Genomic DNA, 20,057 nt, shown 5'->3' with positions numbered 1-20,057 from the left:
AAAATTAATTAAAATTTTAGAGGTGTTAACAGATGCTTGTTAAATTGTAACGGTGTTAACAAGGTGCTAAAAACAAATTTACAAAGGATAATTGTCAATAGTATTATTGAAATTAAAAATTAATTTAAAAATTTTAAGTTGTTAACAAAATACTTGTTAAAATTTTAGAGGTGCTAACAAGATGCTTGTTAAATTGGAAAGGTGTTAACAAGGTGCTAAAAACAAATTTACAAAGGATAATTGTCAATAGTATTATTGAAATTAAATTTTCCTTTACATTTGCAGAACAATTATTATTCTTTAATTATTTTTGCTTAATAAAAAGAAGACATAGTCTCTTAACATAGCATATACACATCTACCTAACACACAAAACAGTTTCAATAGTAAATTTTATAATCAACATCTGATCTGCACTCTTCATAAATGGCAGGCTCAGCATAAACTCCATCATCATTGTCATCATCATTATTATTATTTTCATGCGACTCTCTCTCAATATTATAACCATAAGACTCGCAGGATTTCAATTTAATGGTCCCATCATTAGATCTATAGATTTACAAATAAAGAAAGTCACCATGTTTTAGTCTACTTACACAAATCTTTGTCTCCCTGAGAATCTTCGAACAATAACGTCATACTTTTTATCTTTAATCCTATAATTTTATCACTCATGTATGTCATGACGTGTTATTAGTTACCTTTTAATGTACAGTAACAGGAGGCCATTAACCACACAGCAACTTACCAAAGCAACAAAAAGAATCACACAAATGATGATAAGGCTCACAATTGATGCTGATAAATCTATTAAAAATATAAATAATAACTGGTTCAAACTATACTCTACCTTGTGTTGTAGCATTTGTTGATAAGCAAGAAGAAGATACAATAGAAATAGAGCTAGATGTTAACCAGTTAGCAGAAGATGTAGTATAGATACAGCTAGATGGTGTGTTGTCAGTACTGCATGTTACATAGTGACTCATTGATACTGAGAGGCTGGTTACTGGACTAGGAACTACAACAAATATTAATTAATGCATCTACAATGCTACAAGTACATTAAAAGGTGCAGTAGCAATACCTGGTAAGGTCTGTACACTGATTGTACTAGCAGGTCCCAGTAATTGTTGATAGGCTCTGACTGTGATGCTATAAGTTGTTTCTTCTCTCAGTCCATTCAGTGTGATTGTATTATTACTACTTCCCTCCACCTGTACTGTCTGCACAGTGTCTGTGTCACTAGTGACATTGACTACATATCCATCAGCATCAGATGAATCAAGTGCAGTCCAACTGACAGTGATAGTGGTAGCTGTCTTGCTGACCTCAGTAAGAGAAGAGGGAGCAGTTGCTGGTACTATTATAACAGAAAAGTAATTGGACAAAGGGTCAATGCAATCTTACCTTTAATGGTTAAAGTACGTGTTCTGTCAATACCAGGACTAGGATTATCCAGTACACACTGGTACATTTGATCTCCAGTGGTTGATTGACTGATTGATCCACTACTGACAGTCATTCCATCCCATGTGATAGTAACAGTATATCTTACTGTAAGAGGACAATTGCTATTTGGATGATTACATCCAGTGTAACTAGCCAGTGCAGTGCCACCAATGCTCACACTAATACCATACTTCCAGTGTCCAGTTTTAGTACAATTCAGTTTGTATTCCTGAGGATATACTGTCATATCGGAAGGAAGATCAGCAACAGTAAATGATTCTATCTCTGCATATCCTATAAATGAACATTATTGCATCAGTAAGTGATTATAGTCTCCTCTTACTGAATATATTAGCAAAGATGATGTTAGTGTTAGGATCTGAACAATCAGTGGGTAGACAACACTTGTACCAGCCTTCACCAGGTTGCTGAAGATATACACTGCTACCGGAGGGTACGTGAACACTGAGACTAGCTCCTGATCCTGCTGATCCTACAGTACATAAAAGATTTGAATTATTACCCGGACAAGGAACTACTCCATTAGGACCAATCCACTGTCCACCATTCAAAGTAGCACCAGGTAATACACACTGTAGAGGAGTTGGTCTAATATTAGTATCCCAAAAATATGATCCATTAGAATAACAGGTTCCATTATATGCTAAATAGATACCTATGAAATTAATACTTACATTGATACATTATATAAGAATCAAAATACCTTCCTGCTGACAATGAGTGAAGACATTGATTGTACTAGCAGGTCCCAGTAATTGTTGATAGGCTCTGACTGTGATGCTATAAGCTACTACTGCTCTCAGTCCATTCAGTGTGATTGTATTATTACTACTTCCCTCCACCTGTACTGTCTGCACAGTGTTTGTGTCACTAGTGACATTGACTACATATCCATCAGCATCAGATGAATCAAGTGCAGTCCAACTGACAGTGATAGTGGTAGTTGTATTGTTGACCTCAGTAAGAGAAGAGGGAGCAGTTGCTGGTGCTAATATTATTGGTAACAAGAATTATTTGCATTCATTGACATTACCTTTTATAACTACATTACGCATTCTAATTTTCCTACTATCAGGATGATCTGCTACCCTGCACTGATACATTTGATCTCCAGTGGTTGATTGACTGATTGATCCACTACTGACAGTCATTCCATCCCATGTGATATTAACAGTATATCTTAATGTGTTGCTACTACTAACTAACACAGTACCAGGACAAGTACTATATCGATCATCACAACTGGTATAACTAGCCAGTGCAGTACTACCAATGTTCATACTAATACCATAACCGTAGTGTCCAATTTTAATACAATTCAATTTATATTCCTGAGGATATACTGTCATATCAGAAGGAAAATCAGCAACAGTAAATGATTCTATCTCTGCAAATCCTACAAATGAAAATTATTACATCAGTAAGTGATTATAGTCTCCTCTTACTGAATATATTAGCAAAGATGATGTTAGTGTTAGGATCTGAACAATCAGTGGGTAGACAACACTTGTACCAGCCTTCTGTAGTTGCTGTTAGTCCCTGAGCAAGATAAAGACTGACATTAGCAGCAGGTGAAGTGACATTAGTACAACGAAAAGGATCACTGGCACTATCACTGTTACAGTCAACAGGATCATCAGGATCAGCAACTCTAACCCACTGACCAGTAGTTAGACTAGTACCAGGTAACACACATGATATAGCTTCAGTAACTGCATTGACAGTGCTATCCCAAAAATATGACCCATTAGGATAACAGGTTTCTTCATAAGATCTGGTCAGGTAGATACCTATAAAAACCTATACAGTTGTTATTATACTCATCCAGTGTCTTACCTGAGGAAGGTGGACATTGATTAATAACTTCACTGACACTCAACAAGAAGACAACCAATGCTGTGGGTACATTCATTTCGATGGTTACTGGTTGATGTTGTTGTGACAGTTTGTGTCACAATGATCACGTTACTGTCAGATGATTACTTTCTGTTCAACTCAATCCCTTGAATTTATATTTCATGTTATCCATTTGGGAGCCACAACAATCAGAACAGTTTATCATTCACTTGTACTCTTATTATCGTGCAAAGCCATTATCAATTAGCATTTAAGTTTTTGACCATACATAGTAGTTGGATATTTATAATACTTTAATAATCAGCTTGGTAATAAAAAAAATAATAGAAAGGTGTGGAAAAACAAGGCTGTTGTGAGCAAAGGGAAAAAATAGAGAAAAACACAAACTTAAATAATAATAATAATAATTAAAATGTTACATCATACAAGATAATAATAATAATAACAGCAAAAAAAATGATAATAATAATAATAATGATGGAATTCAGTGGACGCAATTATATAACATTTCATAAATAATAATAATAATAATAATAAGAGTTATCTATTATTATTTTTTGTTACTAGAAATCTTTAAACGGTGCAATGTCCTCATCTCTTAATGGTAATATGTTATACCAACCGTCTTCAGGATAGCGTTCAAAGTTCCTTGTATCGCCGGGATGAGAAACCCTTGGTATTATCAAAGGCTGGAAAAAGGGGAAAGGGAGAGTTAAATATAAACTAATATTATACCTTTAGTTTTAATTACAGCAAAACCATAACTAATAATATGATCCATTACTTGACTAAGGAAGGTTTACAGTTAACACAAAAGCATAAAAATGCTTGATTCTTGACACAGTAATGATACACAAATTTGGACAAATTTTGATTCTGCACTCATTTTGTGACAAGATTATCAAGTGTGGCTTACAAGTGATTTTCTCATGAGGACAGCATCCCAATCAACGCCACGGAACCACTTGTGCTGCTTGACATCATCAACACCATCCTAGTGAATAGAGGCATAGAAAAGTGAGCAAAATATGCTACCCCACGGTACCTTAAGACTTCCTAGTCTTCTGGTTACGTCCTTCACCAGTAACTTCTTAATCAAGTCCTTTGCAGTGCTACTGATCACTTTAGGCCAGTCGACCTTCCCTTCAAGGATCTTCTCGTATATTCTAAACGGATGCTCATCAAAAAATGGCGGGTACCTAAGATGATAAATCTATTATAATCACTGTGATTTACATACATGAAATCTCTCGTGGCAATTTTTTTTGACAAAATACCCTGTACTGTACTATAATAGCCCATTATGGTCTCGGGCCAAGTTTTTGAGCAACTTTAAAAATTCATAAAAAATCTAATTTTGATCGGAATGAGCTTAAAATTTCTACACAACATAAGAACATGTATATGCATCAGAAAAAATTATAAAAATGGAGGATTCTCTCTGAGCCATTTTTGACAAAATTTGACCCATGGCCCTGTACTACAGTACATGGTCTTGGGCCCAATTTTTGAGCAACTTTAAAAATTCATAAAAAATTCAAATTGTATCGAAATCAGCTCAAAGTTGATACACAGCATAAGAACATGTATATGCATCAAAGAAAATTATAAAAATGAAAAAATCTATTCTGGTGATTCTTGACAAAATACCCTGTACTATAGCCCATTGTCTTGGGCCAAGTTTTTAAGCAACTTTAGAGTATGTACATAAAAAATTTTCTTGTAGCGAAACCCATGCACTACAGTATGGGGGAACTAAGCCCTTAATAGATGAAGCTTGTGATCATCATCTCACTCTCTCTATCTCTCTTCTTCACTTACCCAACTAGCATCTCATAGACTAGTATACCCAGTGCCCACCAATCAACTTCTCTGCCGTGACCTTTGCCCTGAATGATCTCTGGGGCCAAATATTCAGGAGTACCACACAATGTATAGGTACGCCTGGTAAGATAAAGAAGGAAGAAAAGAGGGAGAGAGAGAGAGGGTTGGAATAAGAATAACAAGAGTGTAGGAGACCCATATAGACACATTGATATAAGTGAGTAGCTTTGCTGTAAAAACCAGATCGATCTAAATTAATAATATCACCTCATATGAACCAAAAATGGAATTCCAATTGCCATTAAAATTACAATAAAATTCTCCCTACATACATGTACTATGCACAATTGCACATACCTATTACTCTATGTCCCCCTACTCCCTCTCTCTCTCTCCCCTCTCTCTCTCCATTCTTCTTCTTTACCTATCAGCTAGTCTCTTAGCAAACCCAAAATCGCACAACTTAATGTGTCCGGTGCTATCAATGAGTATATTCTCAGGCTTGAGGTCTCTATACACAATATACTGACTGTGGAGGTAGTCCATTACCAGCACTATCTCCGAAGCAAAGAACATTGACGTGGCGTTATCAAATCTCTGAGCAGTTCTTAGATAAGTGAACAACTCTCCTCCAGGCACGTACTCCAATAACATGTATAAGAACCTATTATCATGATGCGTCCATGCCCTATAGAAACATACATAATATAATAAGTACATGCATGCTCTCTAAAAAGAAATTTTGAATGAGTAGATTAATGTACATACAAGTAATAGATTTATTACACATTGTACTACAGTGAGTATATAAATGGAATAATTGCTATAGAGGGAGTTTGTGTATGCATCAGTGGGTGTTGCAAGTGTTACATATACAAACTCAGTAGTGCTGCTTAAAAATGAATTTCCGTTATAGTCACACTGCTACAGGAACACACACATTATAGCAGACATTAAACCTTATTATTATTATTACTATTACTATTATTATTACTATTATTATATATTATTATTATTGTTGTTATGTCATTATTGAGTTATTTATAAAGTGTGTAAACACAAGCACACTTGCATAAAGAGATCAGGATGATGATGGAGACACAACATACACATGTAAATAATAATGATAGTAAAACATTCAAAGCATTAATAAGGTTTTTAAGAGTTGCAACATAAAGGAAGAACGACTCATTGAACTTTCACTGAGGCACAACTGATTGTGACCACACACACACAGACACACACACACACTACATGCATAGATACATACTAGTAGACACAGGGTGACATATGTAAGCATGCATAAATTAGATGTAGATATACCATTGAAATATGCAATTAAAAAGAAATCATAATAATGTGATTTGTGTGATGACGTGCAATAAATCGTCACTACTTATTACTAAAAATAAAAATAAAACGAGAGAAACATGAAAGGAACGAAGAATGAACTGTATTGAATACAATCATTAAATAATAATAATAATTAAATACAGCTTTGTTGAGCTTAAAAATCATTATTGTCCATGCATGAGGGACTATATGGGCATGTACACTTACGTAATTATACACACGCATGTACATGTACAAGGTCTTGGTGGTGATATCAAGTTTCAGCTGCAATGATGCTAATATGAAATACAAAGAAAATAAGATGACATATCAAATGCAGAGACACCCACAAAAATACATCACAAGTGTAATCATGACACCAAGTTACTTAGTCAACTCATAAACAGTACAGATATGAGTGCATTCCTTCTCCATCCACGGACTTTAATCTCCAGTTGATAGTACGGAACAGTCACTAATGAAGCAAGCCAACATGTCTTTATGTAAACAAACGAGGCAGTATTCAGACACAAACATCTCAACTCGGTCAGCTACCAATTACTATATTGCAATAAATGCATGGATGTGTATGTGTGTGTGTACATGTACATATACATGCAAGTAATCCTCAATAGGATCAAGAATCTAATTATTACACCATGTCCTTTAAAAATGAGATAATAATAACCACAACTAAGGAAGACTCAATGGTGCATTTGTACAAAACATGAACTCACACTAACACACAATGCCCTATAGCATTTATATGCACATTGTAGAAGTAAGTACAGTAGGAGTGATGGTAATATTGCACTGTACATAAAGATGCAAACATTATGTATGTAATACTATGCATGTAAGTCCCAGTATGCATAAGTGCTGAATCCTTTAGAGTCTACTAGGATTCATGTGTAAATCTCTCGAATTTTCATAATTGTAACATCTTTTTTTTGCAAAAGGATTTTTGTAATTGGGAGGTATGAACTGCAAATTAAGGCTGGGTTTAGACAGCAACACAAAACGCATCGTTGTTTTTAAAAAAATGATATACGCACTTTGAACATCTGTTTTGTTTCCATAGAGTTCTATCAAGATTCTATCAAGATTCTATCATGGTTTTCATTCATTTCCGTGTAAACAGAAGCATAAAACAGGCCGCACAAAACTATTATACGGATTGCATCGGTCTCGTTGCTATGTAAACAACGTAGCCTCAGTGAAGCACTTACAAATTAACGATGAATGGATGCTGGAGCGAGGTGAGTATCTCTTTCTCATTGTTCACATGCTCCACTTGCTTTAGTCTGATGACCTCCGCTATTGACATTATTTTGAGTGCATAATACTGCCTTGATGATATCTCTCTTGTTAGTACTACACGACCAAATGTACCTGTACCTAAATAAAGGAAAGAGGGTCAGGTCATCTAGTAGAGCAAAAAGGACAAGAGTCTAGTCAATCAAAGTATAACACTCCAGAGAGCACTACATTTCACACATTTCCTTTTTCAACTACCTCTATCTTTCCTCATTAAAATAGCAAACTATAATAGCAAGGAGCAATAAAGACAAACACAGTAGAGGCATCTAATAAGTTTAGTCAATGTATACATAGACTTTTTGACTGCAGAGCTAAAACCCATATAATAGCATGTATTGATATTATACAAGTGACTTCTGGTTCATTGTTATGCTTTTACCTATAGTTTGTTGTATTTCTAATTCTCTCAAAGAGAATTTCCTAGTATATCTAGCCTCTCTGGAACCAGCTCCGCTGAGAATGGGACTGGATTCGAGGGAGACTTGTCCCAAGTGTCTGGCTAGTTCGCTCGCCGCCACGCTGTCAGTTGTGGTACTGGTCTGGGCAGGTAAAACCGTCTGGTGCTGCATTCTCTCCTCTTCTTCCTCCTCGTGTGTTAGATCAGTCATTTCACCCCCACACGCCATTTTTAAAGTGATTAGGGTAAATAAATTTCTTAATGAAAATCATACACCTACCGAATGCCGCCCAACACCCCGCCTTTAAAAAATACACCACGTGTTTTCCGTAGAACTTTGCGATATGGTAAAATCCTGATCATAGCCGTATCTCCGCTCATGCTCGGAAACTTGTTGCAAAAACCACGCCTACTAATTATTCTAGTAAACAGTCACGTGATTTTGAAGTGTCCCATGATCCCATGATGTCTACTGAGAAAGCTCCATTAAATTCTTCTGACCCACAGGTCCTTTATGGAAGCAGTGGCTTTAATGGATTGAGTGCTATTGATGGCAGTGCTAATTCTAGACCTCAAGCAAGGTCCAAGTATCGAATTGATAACTTCCTCCCGTGTGATCCAAGGAGATGGATGCACAGGTTTCTGATGCTGTGTCTAATGTGCTCTCTTAGCTTCGGTAAGAGACAAAAAAAGAGGAGAATTTTTTTCAATTATATAATAAAAACATCAAAATGTATTGTAATATATGTGGGTGTTCTGTGGGTTGGGTCAATGATAGTAGTTGATGTGCCAAAATATTGCATTTTCATTTGGCTTCGAATCAACATGAGGTTTCATGAGCACTACAGTAAGCACACAGAGCAGCTAACGACATACACTGATGCACAAGTATTATTTGACGTACACATACATGTACTTTTCTATCCCTTTTCTCTGTTTGATTATGAAGCAATGGTAAAGATAGATGAGAGGGAGAGAGAGAGAATGTTAAAAACAATAAGATATTAAATATTGTTTGTATTTCTTTTGTCATTTTAATGAAGTGTGACATATTGATCATTCCGGCTATATAAACTTCACTTATTATCAGTATCTTTATTATAACTTGCAGGCAGTTACTATTGTTATGATAATCCGGCGGCTCTCACTCGTACCATTATACAGGTACATCCACTAGTGATTATATTGCCTATTTTTGTTTATGATATTATTGCTATTTTTGTTTATTGTTGTTGTTTATTGTTTATAGGTTATGCGTGTCGACAACACTCAGTACAATCTGTTATATTCGTTATACTCGTGGCCTAATGTCATATTGTCATTGATTGGAGGAGTGTTGATTGACAGGTGGATCGGAGTTAGAATCGGAACTGTTTTATTTAGCGTTTTTGTGACAGTCGGCCAGGTATGTAATGTATGGCACAAATCATCCTTTATAGTCTGTTATTTTTTCTCTTTAGCTAATCTTTGCTCTTGGCGGCATTTTTGATAAATTTTGGTTGATGCTGGTTGGAAGATTTGTTTTTGGGTATAATCAATGACTTACCCATTAGTTTATCCAGATACACTTTCCTTCTCTCCCTTTTAGTCTAGGTGGTGAATCATTAGCTGTGGCACAGAACGCTTATGCTGTCCTTTGGTTTAAAGGGAAAGAGTTGAATTTTGTATTTGGTGCTCTTCTCAGCATTTCTCGTGTCGTAAGCATTATTATTGTTACTATTATTATTATTTTTTAAATAGGGTAGTACTGTTAATATGAATGTCAATCAAAAAATGTTTGATACATTTGATGGTATTCATAGTAAACCAGTCCGTCTAGGAGTAGTACTTCTAGTTGGTAAGTCTCCATATGCTCTTTTGTAATCATGCATGTACATCATATTTATATGTGTTAATATTTTCTTTTGTCTTGAAAGGTTTTGGGTTTTGTATATTTTCACTCATCACTGGTGTGGCTCTGGGCCTGTTTGACAGAAGAGCTGCTAGAATTGTCAAGAGGAAGAAAGGAGAAGGTACAATTGTTTATACATCCTTTAATCATTGATTTTTTTTAGGTGAGAAAATAAGTTTAAGAGATGTCAAGGATTTCTCCTTGTCTCTCTGGCTCATTTTTATCGTTTGTGTGATGTATTATGTGACAGTGTTCCCTTTCATTGGAGTGGCTACGTAAGCTCCTCTCTCTTATACTTTCCTTTTTATTTGTTTTTCCTTCAATTCTAAATGTCGCTCTCATCTCTCTCCCCCTCTCTCCTTAATTCTAACTTTCAATCTGTTTTTTATTTCTCTTCTCTTTCAGTGTATTTCTTGAAGATAAGTACGGGATGAGTCCAGGCGTTGCTAATATTGTCAACAGTATTGTATACTTCATGTCAGCACTGGCATCTCCAGTCTTTGGCATTGCTGTTGATAGAATTGGATGTAACCTATTTTGGTGTATGTTGTCTGGTTTTACATTATACAAGACTACTATTCTCCATTCTTCTTCCCCCAGTGATATTTGGTGTTTTGGCTACTCTTGGTTGTCATGCTGCCTTTGCCTTTGGCAATGGTGCTACCTACATTCCTTTTCTAGCCATGGTATGTTATTACTTGTGCCTCTAATATGCTAACCATACCTTTTTTTACTATAGCTTGGTATGGGATTCGCTTATTCTATACTTGCTTGTTCTTTATGGCCACTCGTTGCATTCATTGTTCCTGAGCATCAATTAGGAACAGCTTATGGACTGTAAGTTTATTAATACTGCTCTGTGTGTGTGTGTGATGATTCTTCTCTCCTCTAAAGTATGCAGTCAGTACAGAATCTTGGCCTAGCAATTGTCCCCATTGTTAATGGTGTCATTATTGACAGAGTCGGTTACCTCATTTTGGAAGTTTTCTTTTGCATTTGCTTGTGTGGTAAGTACCAGCAGTTGGGTTAATTAAACCTGGTCCTCCTCTTCTCTTAATTATTACTGTAGTTACAATGATTGCTGCTATAGCCCTTTACCTTGTTGACTCAGTCAAGTATAATGGTTAGTCACATTTGGTGTTGTTTCTGTGAGTTATACTGTATTTATAAGGCGTTCTTAATTTGTCTTATTGGGAGAGGAAAAAGATTGCTGATGAAGAAAAGAATAAAGATGACACGTAAGAGAGAGAGAGAGATTAAGAATAAATTTGTTATTATTATAATGTTATCATATATTGCAGTACAACCATATCTTCCAATGGTATTGCTGATATACAAGCAGAGGCTGCAATTGCTGCTAATCCAATTCGCCCAATGTCAGCATTCCATGTCCGTAACAGACTATTATCAAGAATGGGAGCTCAGGTAACAATAAAATGACAAAGAGACAATATGTACATTTATATAAAAATTTATTTTATATGTTATACTTTTTATTTATTTTTTTGTAGATTCCAGATCATGTTGTACATGTCAATGCATTGACTGCCAGTATGGCAATGGGATTTCACAAATGATAGTATCTCCCACCGGCCTCTCTCTCCCCTTCTCATTGTATCTCCTTCACTTGTGCGTATTATTAATTATACTAAAGAGAACTAAACTCTTGAGGGGTTTGCATTTAAGATTATGAATGTAAAGTAATTGTTTGCTGATATTATTTTTGATCCTAATTTTGGAAAAATTTTTACAATATTAAGTTCATTAAGTGATTTGTTGCATCGATATAGATGGAATAGACTTCTATCTTCTTGATGAATTACACTCATACTATATACACTAGCTATTAAAATGTGTGTATAGCAATGAATCGCAATTGCAGCAGATATTATGGCACAAACAATTTTACAATTTATTTTAAATAATTTTGAAATTATAATCAAGAGAGAAAGAGAAGAAAAGAAACACATCATTTAGTCCTTCAATCGTCCTTCTGGTTTCCAGATGCCTTGCCTCCTCTCAATCGTCCTGTGCGTCTAGCAGCAATAAGACCAACCTTACGACCAGCTGGAGTCCCTCTCTTCACCGTACTGGGTTTACCAATATGTTGATGGTTACCACCTCCATGGGGATGCTCCACAGGCTACAGAGAAATCACAATAAATGTATTTTGCTTATGAAAAATGACTGCCATTCATTACGACTTACGTTCATGGCAACACCTCTAACTCTCGGCCAGCAGTTCCTCTTCACTTTATACTTGTGGTAAGCACTGCCTGCTTTTAGCAGTGGCTTGTCTATTCTGCCCCCTCCTGCAACAATCCCCACTACAGCTCTACAGTTACTGAGAAAGGTCTGTACACAATGTTGGTACCAGTAAATGTGTTTTGATTATTGATGCTTTGTTGACTTACTTTCTTTGAGCCAGATGGAAGTTTAACACGTGTCTTTTTGGTGTCCGGATTATGAGCAATAACAGTAGCATAGTTACCTATAGAAAGAAATGCACAAGAACCATCAAATACTCTGACGATTGATTGTACCTGATGTTTTGGCAATCTTTCCCCTATCTCCTGGTTTCTCTTCAACCTGACACACCACAGTACCCTCAGGCATCACTCCCAATGGAAGACAATTACCAACTGATAATTGAGCTACAGACGAGAGGTAAAGTATGTCATGGCGTCCTTATTTAAATACGCTTACCTTTCTTTCCACAGTACACAAATTGGCCAGTATACATTCCTTCTGTTGCAACAAACAGTTCCTTATGCTGCCTATACTTGTAAGCATCTCTAAACGTCACTCTAGCAAGTGGAGCACCTCGTCCTGGATCATGAATGATATCCTTTACTATACCCTGGGGGAGAAGAAACAAGCATGCATATATTTAATGTATTATTATACTTATTCCACTCTATTATAATAATGTATTATTTAAAGGTATATTCTACATTATTACTTATAACTATTACTGATGTTAACATACTTTGATGTATCCTTTTCTCTCGGCAAAATCAAGAGCCCTCAGTCTGGCTGGTCCTTTTCTGTGCTTAGTGTGTGATTTGAATATACTCCCTCTTCCCTTCCTCTGTCCACGTATTACCCTACCCATCCTACAAAGGAGAGGATAAAGTACTCAAATCCATTCCCCATTACATGTATATGTACTTACCTTTCTCGATGGGAGAAGATGTAATATGTACAATGGAGTCCTCAATGGATACCCACACGGAGAGGCCCTTTTTCAGAGCTGCGCATGCGCTTAAAGCACATTAGCACAAAGCCGCGACTCCACGTGGTCGTTCCATAGAAAAGGAACTGTGAAAATAAAGCTATCAGTAATTGTTCGATGGTAATATTAATAGTAGACGAAGGATGACAGAGGAGAAGAAATCGAAGAAAAGAAAATTAATCGAAGCGCAAGAAGCAGGTCTTTTATTTTGATAAAAATAATAATGATTATTGATGATAAAATTAATTATAATTATTTTTATATTAGGCAGCGAGGAACCTGATTCATCCGAAGTATTACTATATATTTTTTATTTTATTATTTTATTGTAATTTTTTAGCAGGATTTTATAATCAAACCACAATCAACGCCTCCTCTTGACACCTCTGAATGGCCGCTCCTTTTAAAAGTGAGTCAAATTAACCCTGCAATAATACTGCAGTTTAAATTAATACTATTTCTTATTACGATGAACTATTGCATTTATGATTTTGAATAGACCCATTCATATGCTGTGTATTCCTATTCATAGAACTATCACAAGATGGTTGTCCGCACTGGACACTACACTCCTCTTGAAACAGGCTGCCCTCCGTTGCGACGTCCTATAGGGGACTATGTTAAACATGGGTTCATCAATCTTGATAAGCCAGCTAACCCATCATCACATGAAGTAAATGAGAGAGGGAGGGAGTAAGGAAGAGGGTTGATTGGGTTTCTGAGCTTGTTATAATAATATGTTTATTTAAATTTGATGGAGCACTGATAAATAATATAATTTTTTTATTTATATTTCTAAAAACTTGGTCTCCTATGCCAACTATTTTATTTTTTATATACTGTCACTTTTCCAATGAGTTATTCTCGTTTTCCCTTCTTAAGGTTGTGGCATGGATAAAAAGGATATTGCGTGTGGAGAAGACAGGCCACAGTGGCACACTGGATCCACAGGTCACTGGCTGTCTGATCGTTTGCATTGACAGAACTACAAGACTAGTAAAATCGCAACAAGGAGCAGGTGTGTTTGTGTGTGTGTGTGTGTGTGTGTGCGTGTGTGTGTGTGTGTGTCTGTGTGTGATGTAGCAGCATAATAACCTCACTCTTCATCTCTTCTTTGCTGTACAGGTAAAGAGTATGTGTGTGTGGTGAAGTTTCACAAAGAAGCTAAAGAGAGTGACATTGTAAAGGTATAATAGTTAATACTTCATTGATCCACGGATTATTTTCATCATTCCTATGCATGCCCATCATTATAATATATATAATAGATACTCCAGACAATGGTTGGCTCACTTTTTCAACGTCCTCCACTTATTTCAGCTGTCAAGAGACAATTGAGAATTAGGACCATCTACGAGAATAAATTATTGGAATATGATGACCAAAGACATCTAGGTATTGTAGATTTTTTAATTTTTGACTAATGCCATTCCTCTCTTGCTTTCTGTTATTGTTCCTTCCTTTCTCTTCTCTTTTAAGGTGTTTTTTGGGTTAGTTGTGAGGCAGGTACTTATATACGTACACTCTGTGTTCATTTGGGTCTTATGGTTGGTGTTGGGGCTCATATGGCAGAGCTAAGACGAGTTAGGTCTGGAATACAGTCTGAGAACGTAAAGACTCATTATAATCGTATTACTATGTACTTATTTGTTAAAGTTTTGACTGAATTATGGCCATTTTAAAAATGAGCCAATTTCTGAAAGAATCCCTGTACTATAGCCCATGCTTTTTTCCGAAAAATGGCTCTAAAATCACCCCCAGTTTTTATTACATTTTCTGATAGATATGATGTCCTTATGCTGTGTAGAAAGTTTGAGCTGATTCCGACTAAAATTTTTCAAGTTATGACCATTTTAAAGAATGAGCCAATTTCGAAAAATTACCCTGTACTATAGCCCATGGTTTTTCCAAAAAATGGCTCCGGAATCAACCTCAATTTTTATTACATTTTCTGATACATATTGATGTCCTTATGCCTTGTAGAAAGTTTGAGCTGATTCAGACTGAAATTTTTTGAGTTATGGCCATTTAAAAAAATGAGTCAATTTATGTATGTAAACGAAAGCTCATGCCCCTACTTGTCCTTACATTTATAGGATGATCTGGTAACTATGCATGATGTATTGGATGCACAGTGGCAATATGATAACATGAAAGATGGTACAAACTCACCCTACAAAATTCTTATTCTCTGGTTATATTTTATAAAAATTAGAATCTTACTTGAGGAAAGTAGTAAAACCGTTAGAAGCTTTGCTCACCTCTCATAAGAGACTAGTCATCAAGGATAGTGCTGTGAGTCACCATCTTTTAGTGCATTAACATTATTTACTCTTTTATTTGAAAGGTTAATGCCATATGCTATGGTGCTAAGGTCCAGCTTCCTGGCGTCCTGAGATTTGATGAGGGGATTGAGCCTAAGATGGAGATTGTCATAATGACTCCAAAAGGAGAAGCTGTTGCATTAGGTGAGTCTTGAGAATCATTATCACTTAATCTAGTGCTCTAAATCTTCATACCATCATTGCTTATAGTGACATTATAGTACTTAGTATTTAGTATTCCTTTATTATGGCATGTGTAGGCATTGCTTTATTATCAACAGCAGAAATGGTCACTTGTGATCATAATTCTTGTGCCAAGATCAAGCGTGTTATTATGAGTAGAGATGTATATCCAAGGAAATGGGGACTTGGACCAAAAGTGAGTCTTTTTTGTCGATTTAGCAACTGTCCCGACTGTTAAATATTGCGTTTCTTTTCAACAAAGGCTTTAGAGAAGAAGAAAAAGATAGCTGCCGGAGAAATACCAAAATATTCCAAGGAGAAAAATAAAGTGTAAGTTTTACCTGCTTAATGGCTGCAATATCTTGATAATGATGCATGCCTTGTAAACCAAACTTTTCATTATCTCATATCTCTTTCTTGCAGGCCAACTCCCCCAGTTGCTACAACAACTGTTAGTCCTCCTGCTGGTGCACCTGTAGAAGAAGAGCCAATGGAAACTGAGGTAACTGACCTCTTATCTCTTTGTATCCTGCCTCCTTTTCTTTCCTCTTAATTTTTGTATTATTTTCCTCCCTCATGTCTCCATTAACACATCAAAGAGTGCATTTTCAAAAGCTTCTTGAATAAGATTTTTATTATTTCAAGACAGTTTTTGTTTCGGCTGCTACATACTGTCTCTCTCTCTCTCTCTGTTTTGTGTATTTCATGTTGTAGTGTTCACCAGATTCTGTAACTAGTGAGGCTGCAGGAAAGAAAGAGAAAAAGAAGAAGAAAAAGAAGAAAGACTCGAAATCAGACGAAGAAGTTAGTTTGAATTATTGGATCTATAAAGCAGCTGTGGATTTTCTGATCATAGGCTGAAGAACATCATCATAAGAAGAAGAAGAAGAATAAGAAAGAGTCGCAATCAGATGAAGATTTAGTGAGTATCAGTTTGGAACGAAATGTCATTTTTAAAAATAATATTTTAATGCATATACATAGATTGAGGATAACATTCATAAGAAGAAGAAAAAGAAGCACAGTAAAGAGACGGCAGAGGTGGAAACTTGATGCCAAAAGCAAAAACACATAAACAACACTATTTTGTAAATATAAACAATAATGTAAATATCAATAACATTAAACAATCAACAATAATCAGCTAATTTAAATTAGGCGGGGTTCACGTGATCCGAGCTGCAATCTGATTGGATCCCGCGCAAGTTAAAATTTGTCTCATACAAAAGATGCCCTATTAGCCTATTGGAGCCATCAGGCATCAACTGACTAACAGATGGAAAGAGCAAAAAGAACATCCAGCCTAAAGGCCCTGCAGGCCATAAAAGAGAACTCTCACGCCGGGAGGAACGCTGCCAAACTAAAAGTACTTATTTGTTGGTCAGTTGGTTTAAGTTTCTTTTCTCTTGTAGAAGATAGAGTCTGAGGCTTTGGCTATTAATCCAACCAAGAGGCACTCGAGTCCAACTGCTTTCCACCCCCCAGAACCAAAGAGAAACCCGCTTGGGAATGTAACAAATGTAAGACTAACTATTTAGCTTTTGCCTCTCTTTTTGTAGCCATTTTGTTCTGAATGTCTAAGACACATGGGGGGACATTTCTACATTAGTTTGCTTGAGTTTGTTATGTCGAGTTTGTCGACTCGATTCGAATGGGACATTGGAGGGTGTGGTTTGACTAAAAACCAGCATGCATGCTTCACAATTTTGGCAGTGGTGCAGCATTATTTTTGATAACTTGGAAAGCATAGCAGTTTCAGTGACCGCCTTTCTTTCTTTTTCCTCTCCCTCTTACCCTAAGGCAACCTTTTTAATATTTCATGATATTTTGTTAATTGCTATAAAGCCTTCTTCTCATAGTGTCAGCCTCTTTGATCTTTAGGTATCGACGAATATTACCATCAAACCTAAACAAGAGTTGACATCAATAAGTGACAATGAAGACTTATATGAGCAGGCACCTCGGAGATCAAAAAGATTATTAAGAAAGAACTCGTCATCTCCAATACCTGAAGAGCCTTTAGCTTTGACTGATTCTTTAATATGCTCAGAATCACTGTGAGACTGTACTTGCTCACCCTTCATTATTTCACTGCCCTTTTCTCTCTCTCTCTTGCCCTCCCTTTCTTCTTCTCTAGTGATACTACTCCTATGACAGATGTACAGAATGTGCTAAGAGCCACTACACTGGATGACAAGGTAATAGAGAGAGAGAGAGAGAGAGATCTCTAAGGAAAGGTGTTGATTGATGTATCCTACTCCTTTAGCTTGAAGAATCTCAATTATGGAAGGACATTGATGAAGGCAAGCCTCATATTGTGTATAGATAATCTTGATAATTCACTATAGAGACATTGACACATTTTATCTTATGCATCTAGACAATATAATTAATAAGGACTGTTGTTTGCCCTCACATCTGTTCTAATAATAGTTTAAACATGTACATGTACGCACATACCTTTACTGTTTGTGGTACATGTTATTCTTATCTGTATAAGATAAATAAAAAATAATTACGTTATGTATGTGTATAACATCCTCTTTCTTTATGTAGCTGAATCACATGATCCACTCTTCTCATCCGAATACGCTCCTGACATTTACCAATACATGAGAGAAAGGGAGGTATGTGAATATCAATTTATTTACAATTGTACATATAATTTTTTTTTCTTCTCTCTCCCTCCTTTAGGTGAAGTTTAAAGTTTCTTCATATCTTGATCATCAGCCTCTCATAAACTCGAGCATGCGGTCTATACTTATTGACTGGCTTGTTGAAGTACAAGAAAACTTTGAGCTTTTCCACGAGACGCTCTACCTTGCTGTAAAAATAGTTGATAGATACTTGGAGAAGAAAGAAGTAAAGAAGGAGTACCTGCAGCTTGTGGGAGCTACTTCCATGCTTATAGCAGCTAAATTTGAGGTACTGATAACTTGGAACCAGTTATGAGAGTTTGAAAATTGATGTTTTTAATCTTTCAGGAACTGAGCCCACCATTAGTTGATGATTTTATTTATTTGTGCGACGATGCCTACCAGCACGATGAGCTACTCAGTATGGAGAGAAACATACTGGCAACACTTGAGTATGATGTCAATGCTCCTGTAGCTTACAGGTTTCTTAGAAGACTAGCTAGAGTATGTACAATTACATCTACATCTAATACTCATTCACTGATGTATACTTAAATACACATTTGCTCATTTATAGTATAGTAGAGCCTTTATTGTTATTATTGTTTTATTTTGCTATTAGGCTGCTGGTGCTGATATGGAGACCCACACGTTAGCTCGGTACATATGTGAGAGCACTCTCCAAGAGTATGAGTTTGTCTCTGATGATCCTTCGCACATTGCTGGGGCAGCAATGTATCTCTCTATTAGGATGAAAGGATTGGGAGGATGGGTGAGAAATGAATGATTTTATTTTATGTTAAAAGCAATGTACTCAGGAGAGAATTTTTCATTTTTATGAATTTTTGAATACATGTGCATTTTTTGTTTCATCAAAGTTGGATTTTTACAAAATTTTAAAGGTACTCCAAAATCGGGCCAAAGTCCCTGTACTATGGTACAGGGTCTTTAGCCAAAAATGACTAGGAGAAAGTTCTCCATTTATATATTTTTTTCTGATACATATACATGTTCTTATGTTGCATATCAAGTTTGAGCTCATTCCCATCAAAATTTGATTTTTTACAAATTTTTAAAGTTGCTCCCAAACCTAATTAATTGTGTTTTTATTGTACATTTTTCCAACTTAAATATTCCTTTCCTATTAGACCCCCACATTACAACATTACAGTCAATATGAGGCATCAAACCTACTCCCTATGGTTCAGAGACTCAATGATCTCATCAGTCGACCTGCTGGTAACACATCAACTGTACGCAGCAAATATTCACACGAGTAAGTTAAATAATAATAATTATTATTTTGCCTAAACTATTCATGTTTATATTGCTTTAATTTTTTTAAATTTTATTTTAGAGTGTTTCACAAAGTAGCACTAATATTGCCATTACAAGATGTTCATGAAGATTACTTACTTTCATTAGAGGAAAGCTCCTGAAACTATTTTTAGTTTGTGTATTGTTGTTGCATTACACTCACTATTCTTCTTTAAGAAATTTTTACTAAGTTAAAGAAACATCATTGATTATAAGTAATTTGTACATCACGGCTGACAATAATAACCAGATACTTATTATCCTT

At 35.8% G+C, this 20,057-nt stretch overlaps 6 protein-coding genes across 9 annotated transcripts; 3 read left to right on the top strand and 3 right to left on the bottom strand.

The window, feature by feature from the left end:
* Nucleotides 1-299: 299 nt before the first annotated feature.
* LOC109581213 (uncharacterized) lies at nt 300-1,115 on the bottom strand. The gene is made up of 5 exons (XM_019995114.1): nt 1,091-1,115; nt 854-1,024; nt 705-810; nt 600-659; nt 300-552 (listed from the first exon to the last, which is right to left on the bottom strand). The coding sequence occupies exons 2-5, from the start codon at nt 990-992 to the stop codon at nt 381-383; spliced, it is 477 nt and encodes a 158-aa protein (XP_019850673.1). The 5' UTR covers nt 993-1,024; nt 1,091-1,115; the 3' UTR covers nt 300-380.
* Nucleotides 1,116-3,586: 2,471 nt separating this feature from the next.
* On the bottom strand, nt 3,587-8,449 carry LOC100641589 (cAMP-dependent protein kinase catalytic subunit PRKX-like). Its single transcript, XM_011404877.2, has 7 exons — nt 8,189-8,449; nt 7,719-7,887; nt 5,582-5,845; nt 5,155-5,277; nt 4,379-4,532; nt 4,250-4,327; nt 3,587-4,022 (listed from the first exon to the last, which is right to left on the bottom strand). Exons 1-7 carry the CDS (start codon nt 8,433-8,435, stop codon nt 3,897-3,899), a joined length of 1,161 nt encoding a protein of 386 aa, XP_011403179.2. The 5' UTR covers nt 8,436-8,449; the 3' UTR covers nt 3,587-3,896.
* Nucleotides 8,450-8,638: 189 nt separating this feature from the next.
* LOC109581207 (major facilitator superfamily domain-containing protein 1-like) lies at nt 8,639-11,880 on the top strand. Its single transcript, XM_019995103.1, has 16 exons — nt 8,639-8,882; nt 9,318-9,370; nt 9,456-9,611; nt 9,667-9,734; nt 9,795-9,903; nt 9,947-10,043; nt 10,123-10,218; nt 10,261-10,372; nt 10,503-10,639; nt 10,698-10,783; nt 10,837-10,934; nt 10,992-11,104; nt 11,167-11,220; nt 11,269-11,335; nt 11,399-11,522; nt 11,609-11,880. Exons 1-16 carry the CDS (start codon nt 8,669-8,671, stop codon nt 11,672-11,674), a joined length of 1,650 nt encoding a protein of 549 aa, XP_019850662.1. The 5' UTR covers nt 8,639-8,668; the 3' UTR covers nt 11,675-11,880.
* Nucleotides 11,881-11,983: 103 nt separating this feature from the next.
* On the bottom strand, nt 11,984-13,360 carry LOC100631780 (60S ribosomal protein L8-like). The gene is made up of 7 exons (XM_003385626.3): nt 13,273-13,360; nt 13,087-13,213; nt 12,804-12,957; nt 12,641-12,751; nt 12,512-12,588; nt 12,306-12,452; nt 11,984-12,240 (listed from the first exon to the last, which is right to left on the bottom strand). The coding sequence occupies exons 2-7, from the start codon at nt 13,210-13,212 to the stop codon at nt 12,079-12,081; spliced, it is 777 nt and encodes a 258-aa protein (XP_003385674.1). The 5' UTR covers nt 13,213; nt 13,273-13,360; the 3' UTR covers nt 11,984-12,078.
* A 23-nt stretch (nt 13,361-13,383) lies between these two features.
* On the top strand, nt 13,384-16,907 carry LOC100641334 (centromere/microtubule-binding protein CBF5-like). 4 transcript variants are annotated; one of them, XM_019995107.1, is made up of 17 exons: nt 13,384-13,530; nt 13,600-13,625; nt 13,676-13,741; nt 13,865-14,005; nt 14,215-14,350; nt 14,458-14,519; nt 14,601-14,727; nt 14,812-14,942; nt 15,429-15,492; nt 15,548-15,627; nt 15,680-15,800; nt 15,917-16,035; nt 16,102-16,169; nt 16,263-16,341; nt 16,554-16,643; nt 16,696-16,761; nt 16,824-16,907. In XM_019995107.1, exons 1-17 carry the CDS (start codon nt 13,476-13,478, stop codon nt 16,890-16,892), a joined length of 1,500 nt encoding a protein of 499 aa, XP_019850666.1. In that variant the 5' UTR covers nt 13,384-13,475; the 3' UTR covers nt 16,893-16,907. The 4 variants fall into 4 exon arrangements, with proteins under 4 accessions (XP_019850666.1, XP_019850665.1, XP_019850664.1 ...); XM_019995106.1 differs by having other exon boundaries at nt 13,673-13,741; XM_019995105.1 differs by having other exon boundaries at nt 13,585-13,625.
* A 121-nt stretch (nt 16,908-17,028) lies between these two features.
* On the top strand, nt 17,029-20,008 carry LOC100641209 (G2/mitotic-specific cyclin-B3-like). The gene is made up of 11 exons (XM_019995108.1): nt 17,029-17,205; nt 17,252-17,359; nt 17,721-17,896; nt 17,977-18,037; nt 18,106-18,142; nt 18,396-18,466; nt 18,534-18,764; nt 18,824-18,979; nt 19,098-19,247; nt 19,624-19,751; nt 19,833-20,008. The coding sequence occupies exons 1-11, from the start codon at nt 17,116-17,118 to the stop codon at nt 19,912-19,914; spliced, it is 1,290 nt and encodes a 429-aa protein (XP_019850667.1). The 5' UTR covers nt 17,029-17,115; the 3' UTR covers nt 19,915-20,008.
* Nucleotides 20,009-20,057: the final 49 nt, after the last annotated feature.

This window comes from Amphimedon queenslandica, unplaced genomic scaffold (genome assembly GCF_000090795.2).
Source record: "Amphimedon queenslandica unplaced genomic scaffold, v1.1 AMPQUscaffold_13455, whole genome shotgun sequence".
In the NCBI taxonomy this organism is placed as follows: domain Eukaryota; kingdom Metazoa; phylum Porifera; class Demospongiae; order Haplosclerida; family Niphatidae; genus Amphimedon; species Amphimedon queenslandica.
Note: the sequence above shows the minus strand (reverse complement) of the source record. Positions and strands in the feature narration are given on the sequence as shown.